At 47.0% G+C, this 16,412-nt stretch overlaps 1 protein-coding gene across 2 annotated transcripts; it reads left to right on the forward strand.

Moving 5' to 3' along the window:
* Positions 1-730: 730 nt before the first annotated feature.
* On the forward strand, positions 731-11,768 carry UCMA (upper zone of growth plate and cartilage matrix associated). 2 transcript variants are annotated; one of them, XM_075926024.1, is made up of 5 exons: positions 731-1,441; positions 1,937-2,002; positions 2,124-2,219; positions 5,281-5,379; positions 9,005-9,139. In XM_075926024.1, the coding sequence occupies exons 1-5, from the start codon at positions 1,384-1,386 to the stop codon at positions 9,046-9,048; spliced, it is 363 nt and encodes a 120-aa protein (XP_075782139.1). In that variant the 5' UTR covers positions 731-1,383; the 3' UTR covers positions 9,049-9,139. The 2 variants fall into 2 exon arrangements, with proteins under 2 accessions (XP_075782139.1, XP_006117165.2); XM_006117103.4 differs by lacking the exon at positions 9,005-9,139 and adding an exon at positions 11,018-11,768 and having other exon boundaries at positions 743-1,441.
* Positions 11,769-16,412: the final 4,644 nt, after the last annotated feature.

Here is a 16,412-nt window from a genome sequence, read left to right on the forward strand (position 1 = left end):
AAATGAGATCATATCTCTTGACCTGCATCAGACCCATTAAGGAACCAAACTCCTCCCAGCAGTACCCAAACGATTTTGATATTTGACATGCTTTTATGATAAACAAGGCTTAACTGGGCTGCTGCTACATGCTCCCAGCTTTGGGCACATGCTTAATGGCTTTCCAGACGATCAGAGGGATATAATTCCAGACACTATGTAATATACAGGCAGTCCCCGGGTTACGTACAAGATAGGGACTGTAGGTTTGTTCTTAAGTTGAATTTGTATGTAAGTCGGAACTGGTACATATTGTAGGGGAAACTCTAGCCAAACATTTCTCCAGAGCTCAGTTTTATTCTCCCACACCTCACTTCCCTCAGTCCTTTATTCTCAAGCTGAGGTGTCTGCTGAGAAAAGCCGCTTCGCGTCTCCCTGGTCTGCTGGGGGGAAGCAGCTAGTGCGGGGTTGCCTCACCCCGTTTGTAAGTAGGGATCCGATGTAAGTCGGATCCATGTAACCCGGGGACTGCCTGTACACCAATTGTAAGGCTCCTTTATGCTGCCAGCTCGATGTGAAGGGATCTTGTCAAAGGCTGGAAATGGGTGATAGGGAGAGATCACTTGATGGTTACCTGTTCTGTTCACTCCCTGTGGGGCATCTGGCATTGGCCACTGTCAGCAGACAGGATCCTGGGGCTAGTTAGACCTTCGGTCTGACCCAGTATGGCCGTTCTTATTCTTAGTACAACTGAGAACTCACGTCTTAATGTTTCTGTTCTCTGTGACACCTGTGCAGCGGCATGGTTTTTAGGGGCACTTGCACAGGTGTAAAAGAATGGAACATAATAAACCATTCTGCTAGTAAACCACCCACAGCAATAGAATCTGGCTCCTTCTTTCTTAGCTGTGCTGACTCTGGAGGGTTACCAGAAGTTAAAAAGCACTACGAATTTATTATAGTCATTAACGTCACTAGATTGGGCTCTGATGCAGGCAGAAAGTAGATCTGTCTAGTGCAAAGGTGCTTTTCTCAGAGTTTAACTGAATTTTAAACGACATACAATAGCCAACAAAAATAATATGCTGTCGTAATCTTTTGCTTATAAATAGCTCCCTGCCAGGCCGGCCCAATGGCTTGTCCGTTTGTAACTCTGATTTCCATCAAAATGCCGATGAGCACAGAATACGTCTCATCTAGATGTTTTCAAGTTGCCTGAAACCTCTTTGGTCTAGCAAGGAGCAGCCAACTGAAGTTATACCCAGCGCCCCTCCTCTTTCTCCCAGTGACATCCCAGTGCCCTGCTTTCTTTTCCAGCTAACAGGAGGAATTTGTAGGCAGATCTCAAAAAACTTGTTGCGATATTCACTATTTTTCTGAGGAATCAACTGGAACTCCACAAAGATGAACTGGAAACAAATCCTTTTTCTTTCTTGCCTTGCAACATTTGTACTCTTGGTTGGTATGTATGATCCAGAGTAATAACAATGCTAAAAAGCAGAATAGAATTTTAGCAAGGAATGATACAAATCTGAACTCGTGTTGTTAGTGTAACATCTTGTAAGGACACAGTTATTTTCTACATTGCTAGTCAAATGAGCATGAGAAAGAATGAGAATCTAATCTCATCCACAGTTTCTAAAGGATTAATATATTGAGAAAACACAGATTTTTAAAAATATAATTAGATAAAGTGGACTAAATGTCTTTGTAGGGCTTGTTAATTGGTTATTTTCCTAAAAAATAAAAATTGGGAAGACAAACAGATGTATCTATATAGCTGCTGAATGTACTGTTGTTCTTGCTGTTTAAAAGTGAATTTCCCAGGCAGGTTGTTATTGGACTGCAGAGTTTCTAGGGTTTTAGCAGGTAGCAGCTTTCAACATCTGCTTGAGGTTTTTCCTGTGGGATGCTGCATTTCTTCACTGAAGTCAGTATTTGTACTCTTGTTATCCAGTTCTTCAGGAAAGTGACAGTGCTGCTGTGGGCACCGGGAAAGCCGCTGGGGAAAAAGACAAGGAAAGTAAGTGGAGATGCAAATTTTAGGTGGAGGGGGGGGAGGAGAAAAGTTGCATATATGGCACATATGTACATTGATGCCCTTATTTATTCTCTGTGGCTGATCAAGCTCTTTCTGCCTTCAGGTGTGAAAAAGAAGATTTTTATACAAGAATCAGATGCCTCTAACTTCTTCAAAAAGCGTGGCAAAAGAGCCACCAAATCCAGAGCCGAGCTCAATGGTGAGGCTGTTCGGGAGTGTTTATGGAAAGCTGTATTTTCTTTGCCCCTCTTTCATCTACCGCTTCCCTTCAGACAGTCATGTGTTGCCTGCCCCTCTCTAAAAGGATTTATTCACTGATCAAAATGATGGTTGTTTCTTTTGGCTCAGAACAGGTTCCTTCGTAGTTACAATTTAAATTATAGAATATAACTACAAATAGCAATTTTGGGGCACAACCAAACGATTAGAGGGGGGGAAGAAAGGGGTTTAAATTTTAATAAATTTAATAAAAATAATATGAGAGAAAGATAAAAAATTGAACTTTGCAGACTTCCAGTTTGGAAGATTTAGGGAGTGTGCCTAAGAGATGAGTTAGTGAATGCTCCAAATGAGATGTGTTCATTGGCATCTTTGTAAATGAGGGAAGAGGTAACTTTGGAAAATGAAATAGTTTTCATCAGCAAAATCTCTTTTGGAGCTGGCTAGTAGAACTGAAGTGGGTATGAATTCCTTGGTGTTCACAAAGGCTGAGGGATATAGCGAGGCAAGCTGAGTTCTGCAGGCTGTCGTAGGCGGTGCAGGACAGCATGGTGCAGTGGATAGAGGGACTTATTTAGTTCCTTTCCTCAGCTCCTTTCACACAGTCCTCTTAGGAAAGCTGGTAAATAACAAGCAGGAGGTAGGCCTGGCGCTGAATGAATGTTTTCAGCTCTTCTTGGAAAACATTTGCAAATGTAGCATTAAGCAATATGCACCTGGCATCTGCAGCACCCTTCTATTTCCACATGGGATGGAAAATGCAACTGAACTCCTCCCATGGCTTGCTTGATTAAGCACAGGAGAGGATAACAGCCTCAAGTCTGTGAATGTAGCTGTCCCGCGGGTCAACTAATCTTCAGGTAGGCTCTTGGGAGAGAAGTTAACCTTTCAGTAATAGTCTGAGAATTCGCTCACTTCAAGAGGCTGATTTAACTGGTAACTCTTTAAAATATAGGGCACAAATATCATGGGATTCCTGCATAATATTGTTAACTGTGGATATTTAATTACATTCTAATGACCAGGGAGTGTCCATGCAATTGAGTAATAAGCATATAGATCAGCGGTTCTCAAAAGGTGGTCCTTCTTGCAAGGTGGGCTCAAGGCTTGCCCCCTCCACTCCAGCGGGGAGCCTGCGCTGACATTCCAGTCCCTTCCTTCCGGCGAGGTTGAAGTGCTAGTGTCAGCGTCCCGCTGCGGGGGAGAAGGGAGTGAGCCTTGTGGGCCATATCCAACTTGCAAAGGAAAAACATGTCTCTGTGTACTGTTGCTCCCCCTCCCCCCCCCACACACAAACACACACCTCTATCTGGGGAATAGCAGTGCAGGAAACTGCTTACCTGAAGGTTTTTATCCACTGCTCCCATTGTTAGGACTCATGGCCAATAGGAGCTGTGGAGGGAGGTGCCTGGGAGCCCCACCTACCTCATGTCCAGAACCCGCAGCCCCACACTCCTTCTGCACCCACTCTTGCTCCCAGATGCCACATCCACACCCTGCTCCTGGACTGTCCCTCCCTCCTAGACTCCCTACTCCCAACCTGCTCCTGCACCCTATCTCCCAGCCAGAACCCACAGCCCCAACCCCTCCTGCACCCATTTTGTCATCATGGCTGGCTGGCTGGTGGTCCGTAGAAAGACCGCCTGATGTTCAGTATGGGATCAGGCTGAGATACAGAGCTTCGCAGTAGTAAAGCTGATCTGAAAAACTTCTTCCCTAACCAAGTCTAGCCAGAATTCACAGAGTCATTGTACATCCTTCCTGTTTAATTGATTGCAACCAAGAACCCACATCTCTATTAGGGATGTGAATGTTTAACCAGTTAACTGGTTAACGCTTAATAAAGCAGCCTCTCTCTGTGGCGGACTCCCTGCAGGCAGAGTCTGCTCTGGCGTCTGGAGTAGCCTCTGTCCGCAGTGGGCCTAGGCACCACCTACCCCACCTCCCTTTAATTGGTCAACAGGTTAAACAGGATGTTTCATCCGTAATCTCCATCTATCCTTCCATGCATTAGTGAGCTGGTGATGGACAGCTGTAGCTCCGATACTGGGCCCCAGTTATGATTTTACTATTGCTGGCCTCCCCTCTCCCCTTGTGCAGCACACATGGGCTGGGCAGGAAGTGCTTCATACTTTAAACAGGTTCATGATGTTTGTGTCCTGTAACCCAAAGGGCTAAGTGCCAAGCACTTCCTTTACTATTAAGTGATGAAGTGCCTCTGAACAGCGGCTGTGGAATATGGGTTCACACCGACATGCTACCATGGCAGAAAACTAGGTTACTCTCCCTCCTTCAAACAAGCACTGGTTTGTTCTACAAAGCATTACATTCAGAGAGAGATATAATCAGGCGCTGGCTGATGGGAACCAGAACAGTTTCCTCCCACTCCAGATAGTCTGGACGTTCTTGTCAAACACTAGCATCAGCTGGCACTGTGGGTAACACTGCCAGCCTTTCATCACTGCACAATTCCAATTATACCCTTATCGGTTTAGAGGAACTTGATGTTCTTTGTACTAATCCTATGGGAATATTTAGCATGAACAGAAGAGTATACCCTGGGCATGTCCAGACGTGGTTCTGTCAGGCAGTGTGCTCAGCAGATCAGAAGTGAGGCATACTGGGGACGCTTCCGGTGCATCTTCCCTCCTCTGTAGCCTGAAGTTTTAGAAAGATGCCCTGACCCCTATGTTTCTTTCATTGGACAAATATGCTACCTGTTATCCACCAAACTAAATTAGAGCCGCCTGTGAATTAGAACAACCTGTGTTTTATCAATGGAGTTTAAAAGGCGTAACATGGGAGCTAGTAATTTCTCTACTAGCCTCAATTGTTTCATTATCCGCACAATGGGATAAAGAAATGCTGATCACAGCTAGTTCTTAGAGAGCCTACTGTAAACAAGGCCTTTAGCAACTATGCCTCTAGTGAAATCTCTGGATGCGGGTGCTAATCAGATTCATGGGGTTTTGAAGACAAAAGCTATGCTCTGATTTTTTAAGATTTCTTTGCTGCTGATACGATAAACATTTTTTACGCAGCGGAGACCCGGCAAATGCTGATCGCTGATGAGCAAAGAAGGGAGTACTTTGATGAGCAAAGGAACGAGTTTGAGAATTTTGTCAAGGAGGAACGTAAAGGTAAGAACAGAAAAAACAAATAAACCCCAACAACATGTGAAACTTTAGAGCAGTGGCTCCCAAACTTTTCAGTATCACGTCCCCTTTTTGATTTTTGAGACACCCACACGCCCCCTCCCTCCAATAGCAGCAAAACTTGTTGAGGAAAAAAAAAGGCACCTGACCAGGGCCAAAACACAAATATAGCAACAAAACTTAGGGCGGGGGATTGATAGGGGTGGAGCTGGCTTGCCTCGCGCCCCCCCTGGAATTTCTTCACTCCCCCCAGGGGTGGCATGCCCCCCAGGTTGGGAACCCATGTTTTAGGAGGCTGGCAGGATGTTATTATTATTACTGTTATTTAACATTGATACGGTAGCAGCACCTGAAGGCCATATTGCGCTAGGTGCTGTACAAACACAATAAATTACAGTCCCTGCCCCTAACAACTCACAAGCAAATTCTTTGCTCAAGAAACAATGGATAGTCCTGTGGCTGCTACCTTAGGGTACGTCTACACTGCATCCCTAGTTTGAACTAGGGATGCAAATGGAGACAACCAAAGTAGTTAATGAAGCGGGGATTTAAATATCCTGAGCTCCATTAACATGATCTCGCCGGCGCGCTAGTTCGAATCACAGCTGATTCGAACCAGGAAGTGCGCGCCGGGACGCGTTAGTTCGGACTAAAGCCCTTAGTCCGAACTAATGTTACTCCTCAAAAAATGAGGGGCTTTCACATTGTTTATTCCCAATATGGTTCAGCATTCTCCCATGTACTATACAATGGACATCCCCAGCTACTGGTGATGCTCTAATTCTAGATAGGACCAGGTATGTATTGCCAAAGAGTGATTCTGTGGCATCTCTTTACTGTCCCTGCCTAAAGGGGCAGCCACTGTGAAAATCATTCCCATGAGGTTTTATATATTGCCTTGAGATGAAAAGGGGATGCTGGAACAGGGCTTCTGTTTATTAGCAAGGGATTTTAGGAATGCAGAGTATCTCTTGGATTGCGTTTCCTCACTGCTTCTGTAACCCACACACCCACTAAGTGTGGTGCACTGTTCCATGTGGTGGCACTGAGACCGCTTACAGGGTACGTCTAGACTACATGGCTCCGTCGACAGAGCCATGTAGATTTGTTGTTTTGGCAAAGGCAAATGAAGCCGCGATTTAAATGATCGCGGCTTCATTTACATTTATATGGCTGCCACGCTGAGCCGACAAACAGCTGATCAGCTGTTTGTCGGCTCGCGCGCTAGTCTGGACGTTCCCCCTGTCGACATCAAAGCCCTTTGTCGGCAGCCCCGGTAAACCTCATTCCACGAGGAATAACGGGGCTGCCGACAAAGGGCTTTGATGTTGACAGGGGCAGTCCAGACTAGCGCGCGAGCCGACAAACAGCTGATCAGCTGTTTGTCGGCTCAGCGCGGCAGCCATGTAAATGTAAATGAAGCTGCGATCATTTAAATCGCGGCTTCATTTGCCCTTGCCTATGTGTCTAATCTACATGCCTCTGCCGACAGAGGCATGTAGTCTAGACACAGCCACAGAGAGAGAGAATGAGTTTGCTCTACAGCCTTGGCGGAGAGCCACCTGGCTTTTATAACACAAGCTATAGAGGCTCATGCACTCAACTCCAAAAGTCCCTCACTTCCATACATTACAGCCAGCTGAGAATGCTCAGAAAATCACTGCTGGCCACTATGAGCAGCAACTCCTCCATGGCACACGCAGTTCCGAGAAGCCATCATTTGGGCGCATTCCACCTCCCATATAAATGAAACCCCACTGGTTTCAATGGAGATTTTGCGTCCTGCATGATACCACTTCTGTCTGAGGAATGTGCATGACAATAGCAGCCCGTGTGGAGCAAGAGAATCATGACACAAAGCCCAAGGAGGCTGAAAAGTGGGTAGTTTGAAATGCTGGCTGCATGTGGTATCATGGAACAGGCAAGGTGAGTGACAGATTTCACTAGCAATTTCCCTGCATCCCTCAGCTAAAGATTCGCATGTGGATAAACTGACAGTGGGTGGGGGTAAGTGTTTTGGTGAAGGTCAAACAGCTGGTCTTTGGCAGAACAGGGAATAGAACACAGGTGACCAGACTCCCAGCCCTGTGCTCTAAACATTGGAACAGAAGCACAGAACATGAGCCAATGACTTGCTGTGTGACATTGAGCAGTGAGTGACTTGCCTACTTTATCCATCTGTAACGTTAGGTTACATCAAAGAGGAACTATGGAGCCTGGTTAATTAATACTTCCAATACATGGTAGGATTCCTGGATAAACAATGTTAGAGAAAAGCAAAGCAGCATAGCATAGAAATGTAGGTCTGGAAGGCACCTCAAAAGGTCATCAAGGCCAGCGCCCGACATTTACCAAGTAAACCTAGACCATCCCTGACAGATGTTTGTCCAATCCGCTCTTAAATCCCTCCAGTGATGGGGCTTCCACAACCTCACTTGAAAACCGATCCCAGAATTAAATTTTCCTTAGAGTTAGAAAGTTTTACCTAACACCTAATCTAAATCTCAATGGCTGCGAATTAATCCCATTATTTCTTGTCAAACCTTCAGTGGCCAGGAAGAACAATTGCTCAATGTCTGTTTCATAGAATACGGAATTGGAAGGCACCTCTGGCTCCATGTTGCTGAGTACTGTGGTGTCCCGAGTGAGGGCAATCAGAGTACGCAGAGACAAAATGCTTTGCTATCCCTCATCGAGGTAGACAAGCAAACAGGGAAACCTGAGAACTGGCTGTCCGGGGGGTCCCTTTAAGCACAGACCACAGATAACCTCAGGCAGCAGCCCCACACAGTAAGTCCTGACCTGGTGCCCTGCTAGACCTGGTTCCGGCCTGGCCTTAAATGTGATTCAGAGTCCACTCAGTGTGGACGCGCTATTTCGAAATAGCAAAATGCTATTTTGAAATGCATTTTGTATGCAGATGCATTATTTTGAAATAAGATAACACTTTAGTGTAGACATACCCTTAGGCAATTTATTCCAGTGTTTAACCAGCTCTTCACACATTTGGTGATTGCTAACATATTCCCCTCTGCCTTCTCTTCACAAGACAAAAAGGCCCCATATTTTTTATCTTTCCTGCGTCAGGCTCTTAATACATTTAAAGGCAGAGGCACAGAGGGGAGGATCAGATGCGAGCCGGGAATCAGCTGATTCCCATCTCCCACCCAGCCCCAGTTGCTGTGCCTCTGCTTTTTAAATATATTAAGAGCTGCCAGGCGGCTCTTAATATATTTAAAAAGCAGAGGTGCAGTGGGGCGGCGGTGTGCGAGCTGGGACTGCTGATTCCCAACTTGTGCCCAGTCCCCACACTGTGCCTCTGCTTCTTAAATATATTAAGAGCCTGGTGGCTCTTAATACATTTACAAAGCAGAGGTGCAGCATCTGGTCCCCGCTATGCCTTTTAAGCCGGCTTTCCCCACCCCCTCCTGCTACTCTGCCTCTCTCTGATAGCGGCAGCAAGGGCGGAGGGAGTGACTAGTCGACTAGTCGCTTACATCGCTAGTAAGTAAATCCAATGCTCTGATGTGATGCACTTGCGATACTATGAGATGGGGATGGCACTATGACAATGGTCTTTCAGCGGCTCTTCTGTGCTTTTTCTGTATAGTGGAGACTTTACCTGCAGTAAGAACTCATTCCAGAGCTTTCTAAAGAAATGACCAAGTGGCCTTACACTGTTTCAGCTGGTTCCTGCTGTAGAGTGAGTAGGGAAAACATTTGTGGGATGACTGTTCAGTGAAGTGATAAGAGGTGAAGACAGCAACGGAAGGGACTGGTTGGCCCTTGATGGCATAATAAATATTTCTGAAACCTCACATCAGGGTTGCTCTCCAAGACTAATTCTAAGTAGCTCTGCTGTACGTCCTTCTAAAAGAGGGAAATTATTGTAATGGTAAGAACTCACCCAAAGGCGTTAGTTATTTGTATTGCCTCATCGTCATTACTTTTTTGGTTTTGTGCCAGAACAATCATAAAGACACATTTATAGAATATGAGAGGCTATTATTTGGAGAACACTGACAAAGTAATTTGCCTTTCCAATTACAATAAATAATACCTATCTCTTATGTATCACGTTTCCTCCAGAGATCTCAAAGCAGGTTACAGCGAAATAGCAACCCTGGATCCAGTCTATGTTGGAGATAGGTAGAGGGTCATTCTGTAAAAAATATTCACAACAAAAGGCAGAGGCCCATGTGCTTTACCTCTTTTTGTTATAATCTAGAACAGGCCTGGGCAAAATACGGCCCGCAAACTGGATCCGGCCTGCCAAGCCACTGGATCCGGCCCGCCAAGCCACTGGATCCGGCCCACAGAAGCAGCGGGAAGCCCCAGGCAGGCTCCCCCACTTGCCCCACACAGCTGTGCAGAAATGCAGCTGCAGGGCTCCATTTCTGTTTTGAAACTGCAGGGGAGGGGGGACGTTTTAGGCACCTTCCCCTTCCCCCTGCCCCCAGCACATTCCCATTGGCTGGTTTCTGGCAGAATAACAGGCTTCATCCCAACTCGCTCACTCCCAGCTAAGAAGAATCACGCCCCCTCTCCTGGGCTCAGTTATTCACGAAGCACATGGCCAGGCAGGCAGGCTAGTTTGGCAGCTGACAAGTAAGTCTCTTGGCCACAGCCTGCTTCTGCCGCCCCCCCCCCCCCCCAGTCCTTTCCGGCCCCAACTCTCTGGCCCCCCTTCAATATACCCAAACCCTCTGTCCCCCTCTTACACCCATACCCCCTCCCAGATCTGGCATCCCAAGCTCCTGCCCCAGATCACAATCCCCTCCTACCATAGGTCACATCCCAAACCCCTGCACCCCAGTCCCCTGCCCTACGTCACAACCGCCTGCTTCATCCCAGCTCCCTCCCAAACTCCAGTCTCCCTCCTGCACCCCAGTCCCTTACTCCAAGCTCCCTTCTGCACCCAACCTCTATCCCAGACCCCGCATCGCCATTAATATCATGGAAGAGTATGGCCCTCAACCACTTTCCAAAATCTTGGCGTGGCACCCCCCCATCAAAAATTATTGCCCACTCCTGATCTAGAATTTCTGAATGGTGCAAGGTTTGCTGGTGTTCATGAACCTTCTGAACAAACCCAGACCCTGTTTCAAGAAAACTGAGCTGGCTAGATGTTTGCAAGAAAACCCTGAAAAAAATCTCTCTGTGGGCATCTATCCTGGCGCACCTACTGTCAATCAATTTGAGTGACACCTCACACTGATATATCATGAAAATGGGTGCAAGTTGGTGCTTTGGAATGAGATTCGCATCAACATTTGGTTGTTTGGGGAGGGGGAGGTTATATCCAGCTGAAAGGTGGGGATGAGGAAAGCGCACAAATCGGAGGTGGACCCGCGACACAAAGCGAAGATTCAGATCTGAACGCTGCACGTGACAGCTGTACTTATAATGAGTCAGATGCCCACATCCCAACCCTCAGTCTTTGGGGAAGTTTGTTGGGACTAAACTACAACACAGTCTCCCTTTATATGCCACACACAATTTGACAGAATTTGACAACCAAGTCCTTGCCATCATTTCAGTGCTGCTAGCCCACTTAGCATTAGATCAGTTAGCTATCAGAAAAGGCATCACAGTTCACAATGTCTCGTTTCCCCATCTACAGAGCAGCAGGAGAGAAGCCGGGAACAGATCGAGCAATGGCGTCAATATCACTACGACGGTCTCTACCCATCTTACATGTACAACCGTCACTACATCTAGATGTAAGACAAGTGAACTAAAAAGTTACCTATTTGCTGATTAAGCCGTTCACAGCACACCAAAAAAGCAACCGCATTGCCAAGATCTTGGCCCTGTCATGAATCCCACTGAGGAATCTACTCTACCAAGCCCTCCTTGTATATTATTTGCCCTGACTATTTGAATGGGTTGAGCTTCTCTTAGGCCACTGCTTTGCTTTGTATTTTGAGGCATTTTCATGTGTGGCAAAAATCTGGATTTAAAACACAAAAGTGCAGACAAAATTAGGTGCTTGAGACATGTATAAATCAGGCTACTTTAGGCTGAATGGAATTTATGCCCTGTAAACAGGTAAGAATGCTTTTTTTAATCACCGTATTTTGGGAATCACTGAAAAGAAAAATCTGTGTTTGCTGTAATCCCAGGGGCTTTGTTTTACCTTAAGTTTATAAAACGGTACTGTATTAACATTCTAATAGGTTTTAATTAAACAGTAGCATTAGCTTCTGCAATCTCTCGCAGTATTATTCCTCCTTACTAATCTTATAATCAATGGAAATTCTGTATGTTTGAAAGACCAGCACTTCCTTTTTATCTATCATGAATCCCTTCAAGATGCATAAGCAGCTAATGATACAAGTTATATGCAGGAAAAATAATAAAAAGAAAGTTTGAAACGACCCCTCCTACTGCATTTATACAGTAGAAATTATTGCTTTACATTATTCTTGTTCTAACCAGCCACAAAATAACTATCTTCTATAATGGCTGTTTATCCATAAACATAAGTACACCATTGTTCTAGTACAACGAACTACGATCACACTACGATCTTCCATCTGAAGGCCTAGACCATCAATGGCTATTAGCCAGGATGGGCAGAGATGGTGTCCTTAGCCTTTGTTTGCCAGAAGCTGGGAACATAAGGGCTGGAAGTAGGGGTACTGGGGTGCAGCCATGCTCACCGACTTGGTGTCAATCATATACAGGGTTTGCAGTTTGGCAAGTGGCTCTCAGCATCCCCCTGTACAAATTGTTCCAGACCCCCTGTATGCGAATAGGTGACGGGGCGAGATCATTTGATGATTATCTGTTCTTTCTATTCCTTCTGCAGCACTTGGCATTGGCCACTGTCAGACGACAGGATACTGGGCTAGACAGACCATTGGTCTCACCCGGTATGGCCGTTCTTATGTTCTTAGGTATATACTAGAAGTTCTGTTAACTGGGGCAAAATTAATCAGAGCCCTGTGGCAATTGTTTTTGGGGAGGAGGTGTGGACAAATAAACTTGTCCATGGGGAAACCTTCTTAAATCAGCAACTCTTATAGAAATGAGGGAAGAAGAACACAAGGTGCACATGGAAAGATGCTGCAGCACTACAGTATCTTTGTGAAAAACCAAGAGCAGGGTGGGGCATTGTTTAATATGTAATATCACATATAACGGGGGAGGCTCAAACACTCAGCTGTGCTGCTGGCTTGCAGATCTACACACAGCACCACCGGAAGCTTTGGGTCTTCGAGAAGTGTCCCCGAGGGTGCTCCACTTTTAGGTGTGCCGGCGCCGCTGCACCTACAAGTCAGAGATTCTTAGTAGCAGTGTCCTGTTGTGTCTCGCCGCCCCGCTGGCCACGCACGCGAGGCTCAGGCTCGAGATGCCTGGAGTGTGTAGTGCGCATGTGCGGCCAGCTGGCTCCTCAGTTCTCGGACTACCGCCGGCTTCAGTCGCAGCACAGCAGTTGCCCTCACACACTGACCTGTCTTTAGTTAGCCTATTTTTGTTCTTTTCAACTATTGCTATTCTTATTGACTTTACTTAGCCTTTTTGGAAAAAAAACCAAAAAAACGACGAGTTTTTTCTGTCAGGCAGCGCTTTTGCCGCTTCCTGTGGCTCCGCTTTGATAGCAGCAGCCTTGTTTCCACTTCTACCACTCAGGACGTGCCCGGCTCACCTGGGTTTAAAAGGTGTTTGGACTGCGGTCTATCCACATCTGTAGCAGACGGCCAGTGGCTAGTTCAATACTGGCGAACTAGGCGGTCCCCTAGGGCGCCAAGCTAAACGGCCGTTGAGGGCTTTGGAGGCTTAGGGCGCCAGTTGCTGGCAGCTCATCTAGGGCTGCTCCTGCAGACGGCCACTCTCTGGCTACGTCTAGACTGGCATGATTTTCCAGAAATGCTTTTAACAGAAAAGTTTTCCATTAAAAGTATTTTCAGAACAAAGCGTCTAGATTGGCACGGACGCTTTTGCGGAAAAGCACTTTTTGCTTTTCCGCAAAAAAGCCCCAATCGCCATTTTCGCGATCAGGGCTTTTTTGCAGAAACAAATCTGAGCTGTCTACACTGGCCCTTTTGCGCAAAAGGGACTTTTGCCCGAATGGGAGCAGCATAGTATTTCCGCAAGAAGCACTGATTTCTTAAAGTAGGAAGTCAGTGCTTTTGCGGAAATTCAAGCGGCCAGTGTAGACAGCTGGCAAGGTTTTCCGGAAAAGCGGCTGATTTTCCGGAAAAACTGGCCAGCCTAGACACAGCCGCTGTGTGTCCACTGCCTGGGTCAAGATTACGATACAGCATTGCAGGAAATTGACTAAGGGTGCAAGGAGAGCTAGACAGCTTCAAGTCCGTATTTTACAAATGGAGAAAGCCTTGAAACCTCCATCAGATCTCTCCATAACGCACCCTTCAGGCTAACTCCATCAAAGGCAGAGGCTGGCGAAAGGGCTCTTTCAGCTGCAAGCCCAAAACCCAAGGGAAATCTCCCTCAGCGAGGAAGAGGTCTCACACTTCCTCAGGGGTCTACCTTCCTGACAAGGAAACTGGCGAGCACAAAACCTGATACTGCCGCCCCTACTTTATCTAGGAGGTAGTTAACAACTCTAGTGCTGGTTCCCATAAAAGCCTAGAGCACAAGCAGAAAGCTTGCCCTGCTTCAGAGAGTCAGACGGCAAGGCTATTTGATCAAGCCGCCACTCTAGCACCGGCTAAGTCGCTGGCAGTGAAGAAGCGGGTGCCAGCAACGCCACGTTCCATGCCGGTACCGTCAGCTGCACAGGCAAGGCCTACTGAGCAGCCAGCACCGGTGAAGCACTAAGCATGTTCTCGATGCCCTACGTGCTGCCGGCACGGACCATTCAAAGCACTGTGGTACCGATAGCTCCACCTCCTTTCCTCCCACAGTTAACTACAACAACAGAGTTGTCAGTAGCTTTGGTGCCAGGCTACAAGCACAAGGTAACAGCACAAGCTAATTAATATTCTTCATGCCTCCGCGCAAACTAGGGTTGCAAGACCTATGAATGAGGCGTTGATGGATCCAGCTAAGCTCCTCTGGAAGACCCCGGTGACAATTCCACCTACATTGAAGAGACTGGATTGAAAATACTGTCGCCCCAAAGGGTGCGGAATTCCTCTTCATTTACTCTTCTCCAAACTCTCTAGTGGTAGAGGCGGCGACCCAGAGGGGTAAAGAGCAGACTATGCAATCAACCCCACATGAGAAGGAATGGAAGAGGCTTGAGGCCATGGGCAAGAGATCATACTCCTCTGCCAGCCTCTAGCTCTGCATTGCCAACTACGTGGCGCTTTTTTCCCAAATACACGCACCACATCTTTGACCAACTGTCGACTTTTATTGAAATTATACCAGACAACAGAAGAGAGCAATACAAATCTCTGATGAAGGAAGCTTCTCTGATTTCTAGAACTGCACTTCAGTGTTCCTTTGATTCTGCAGCTACAGCTTCTAGATAGCCATGAATCCCCCACATCGCTTCCCTCCCATTCCGTCACTGCTCACGCAACAGAATGGCAAGATTCGCCACCCTGCCATCAAGTATCTTCACCTGCATGCATGGCTCCTTGCTGGCTAACCACGCCAGAGATCCAGTGTCCTCCAGAAGTTCAAACTATTCTCACGAACAGCCGCAGACCTGCAACGAGAAAAACGTACACTCAAAAGTGGTAGCGTTTCACCAGTTGGTGCTCCACTCGACACTGCACCACCACTCAGACTGGTATCCCACTCATACTTGCCTACTTACTACACCTTCACAACTAGGTTTGTGCCTCAGCTCCATCAGAGCCTACCTCACAGCCATATCCGCATTCCACCCGCCCATACAGGATCATTCTGTTTTCACCCATTCATCAATCAAGAGATTTCTGTGAGGTTTGCACAATACATTCCCACCAAGTAAAGAATCTAGTCCCCACATCGGACTATAACCTTGTGCTAAGGGCATTAACGGGCAAACTGTTTGAACAGCTAGCTACGTGCTCCCTTCTCCACCTATGTATGAAGGTGGTCTTTCTCATGGGTATTACCTCCGCACGAGGGGTTGGGCGCGCTTATGACCAATCCACCCTATATGGTTTTTCACAAGGACAAGATGGTCCTCTAAACCCATCCTAAATTCCTTCCCAAAGTACTTACCGCGTTTCACTGTAATGAGCCAGTTTACTTTCCCGTCTTCTTTCCCAGACCTCATAGTGACAACAGGGAAAGGGCTCTTCCTACCCTTGCAGGGCGGTGGCCTTTTACTGGCAATGAACACGCTCGTTTTGCAAAATGCCTCGATTGTTTGTCTCCTCCACAGAAAGATCTCAGGGGCTGATCTCCAGAGACTGTCAAGTGGATCTCAGATTGCACAAGACTGGCCTACGCCATATTCAACAAACAGCCTCCTTCGGCCATACGTGCCCATTCCAGAAGGGCAGTGGCCGCCTCCACAGCTTTCCTCCACAGTATCCCCACGGACAAGATCTGCGGAGCAGTTACATGGGCTTCTGCTCACACTTTCGCTCATCGCTACGCCAGCCAATCGTATGCAGACTCTCACACTTGATTTGGCCACTCGGTACTTTCAGTAGCCGAAACAAGCCTTCTGAAAGTCCCACCTCCAAGCACTGATATTGCTTTGTAGTCACCTAAAGGTGGAGCACCCATGGGGGCACTCCTCAAAGAAGAAGGGAAGGTTACTCACTCTGTGCAGTACCTGGAGTTCTTTGAGATGGTTGTCCCTGTGGGTGCTCCACCACCCACCTTCCTCCCCACTGTTTGGATCCAGATCAGAAAAGAACTGAGGTGCTCGCTGGCTGTGCATGTGCATTATGCACGCCAGGCATCTCAAGCCTGAGCCTTGCATGCACGGCCAGCTGGGGGGAACACTGCTACCAAGAATCTCCGACTTGTGGGCGCAGCGGTGCTGGCGCACCTAAAGGTGGAGCACCCACAGGGACAACCATCTTGAAGAACTCCAGTTACTGCACAGGGTGAGTAACCTTCCCCTAACTAGTAAACAAAGGAGAAGACTCACTGCA

Source organism: Pelodiscus sinensis, chromosome 1, assembly GCF_049634645.1.
Source record: "Pelodiscus sinensis isolate JC-2024 chromosome 1, ASM4963464v1, whole genome shotgun sequence".
NCBI lineage: Eukaryota > Metazoa > Chordata > Testudines > Trionychidae > Pelodiscus > Pelodiscus sinensis.

Bases quoted from the DNA above. Each gene is read 5' to 3' on its own strand.
- UCMA (XM_006117103.4), top strand. From the start codon at position 1,384: ATGAACTGGAAACAAATCCTTTTTCTTTCTTGCCTTGCAACATTTGTA. The intron at 1,442-1,936 runs GTATGTATGATC...CTTGTTATCCAG, and splicing joins AACATTTGTACTCTTGGTTG to TTCTTCAGGAAAGTGACAGT. The intron at 2,220-5,280 runs GTGAGGCTGTTC...TTTTTTACGCAG, and splicing joins ATCCAGAGCCGAGCTCAATG to CGGAGACCCGGCAAATGCTG.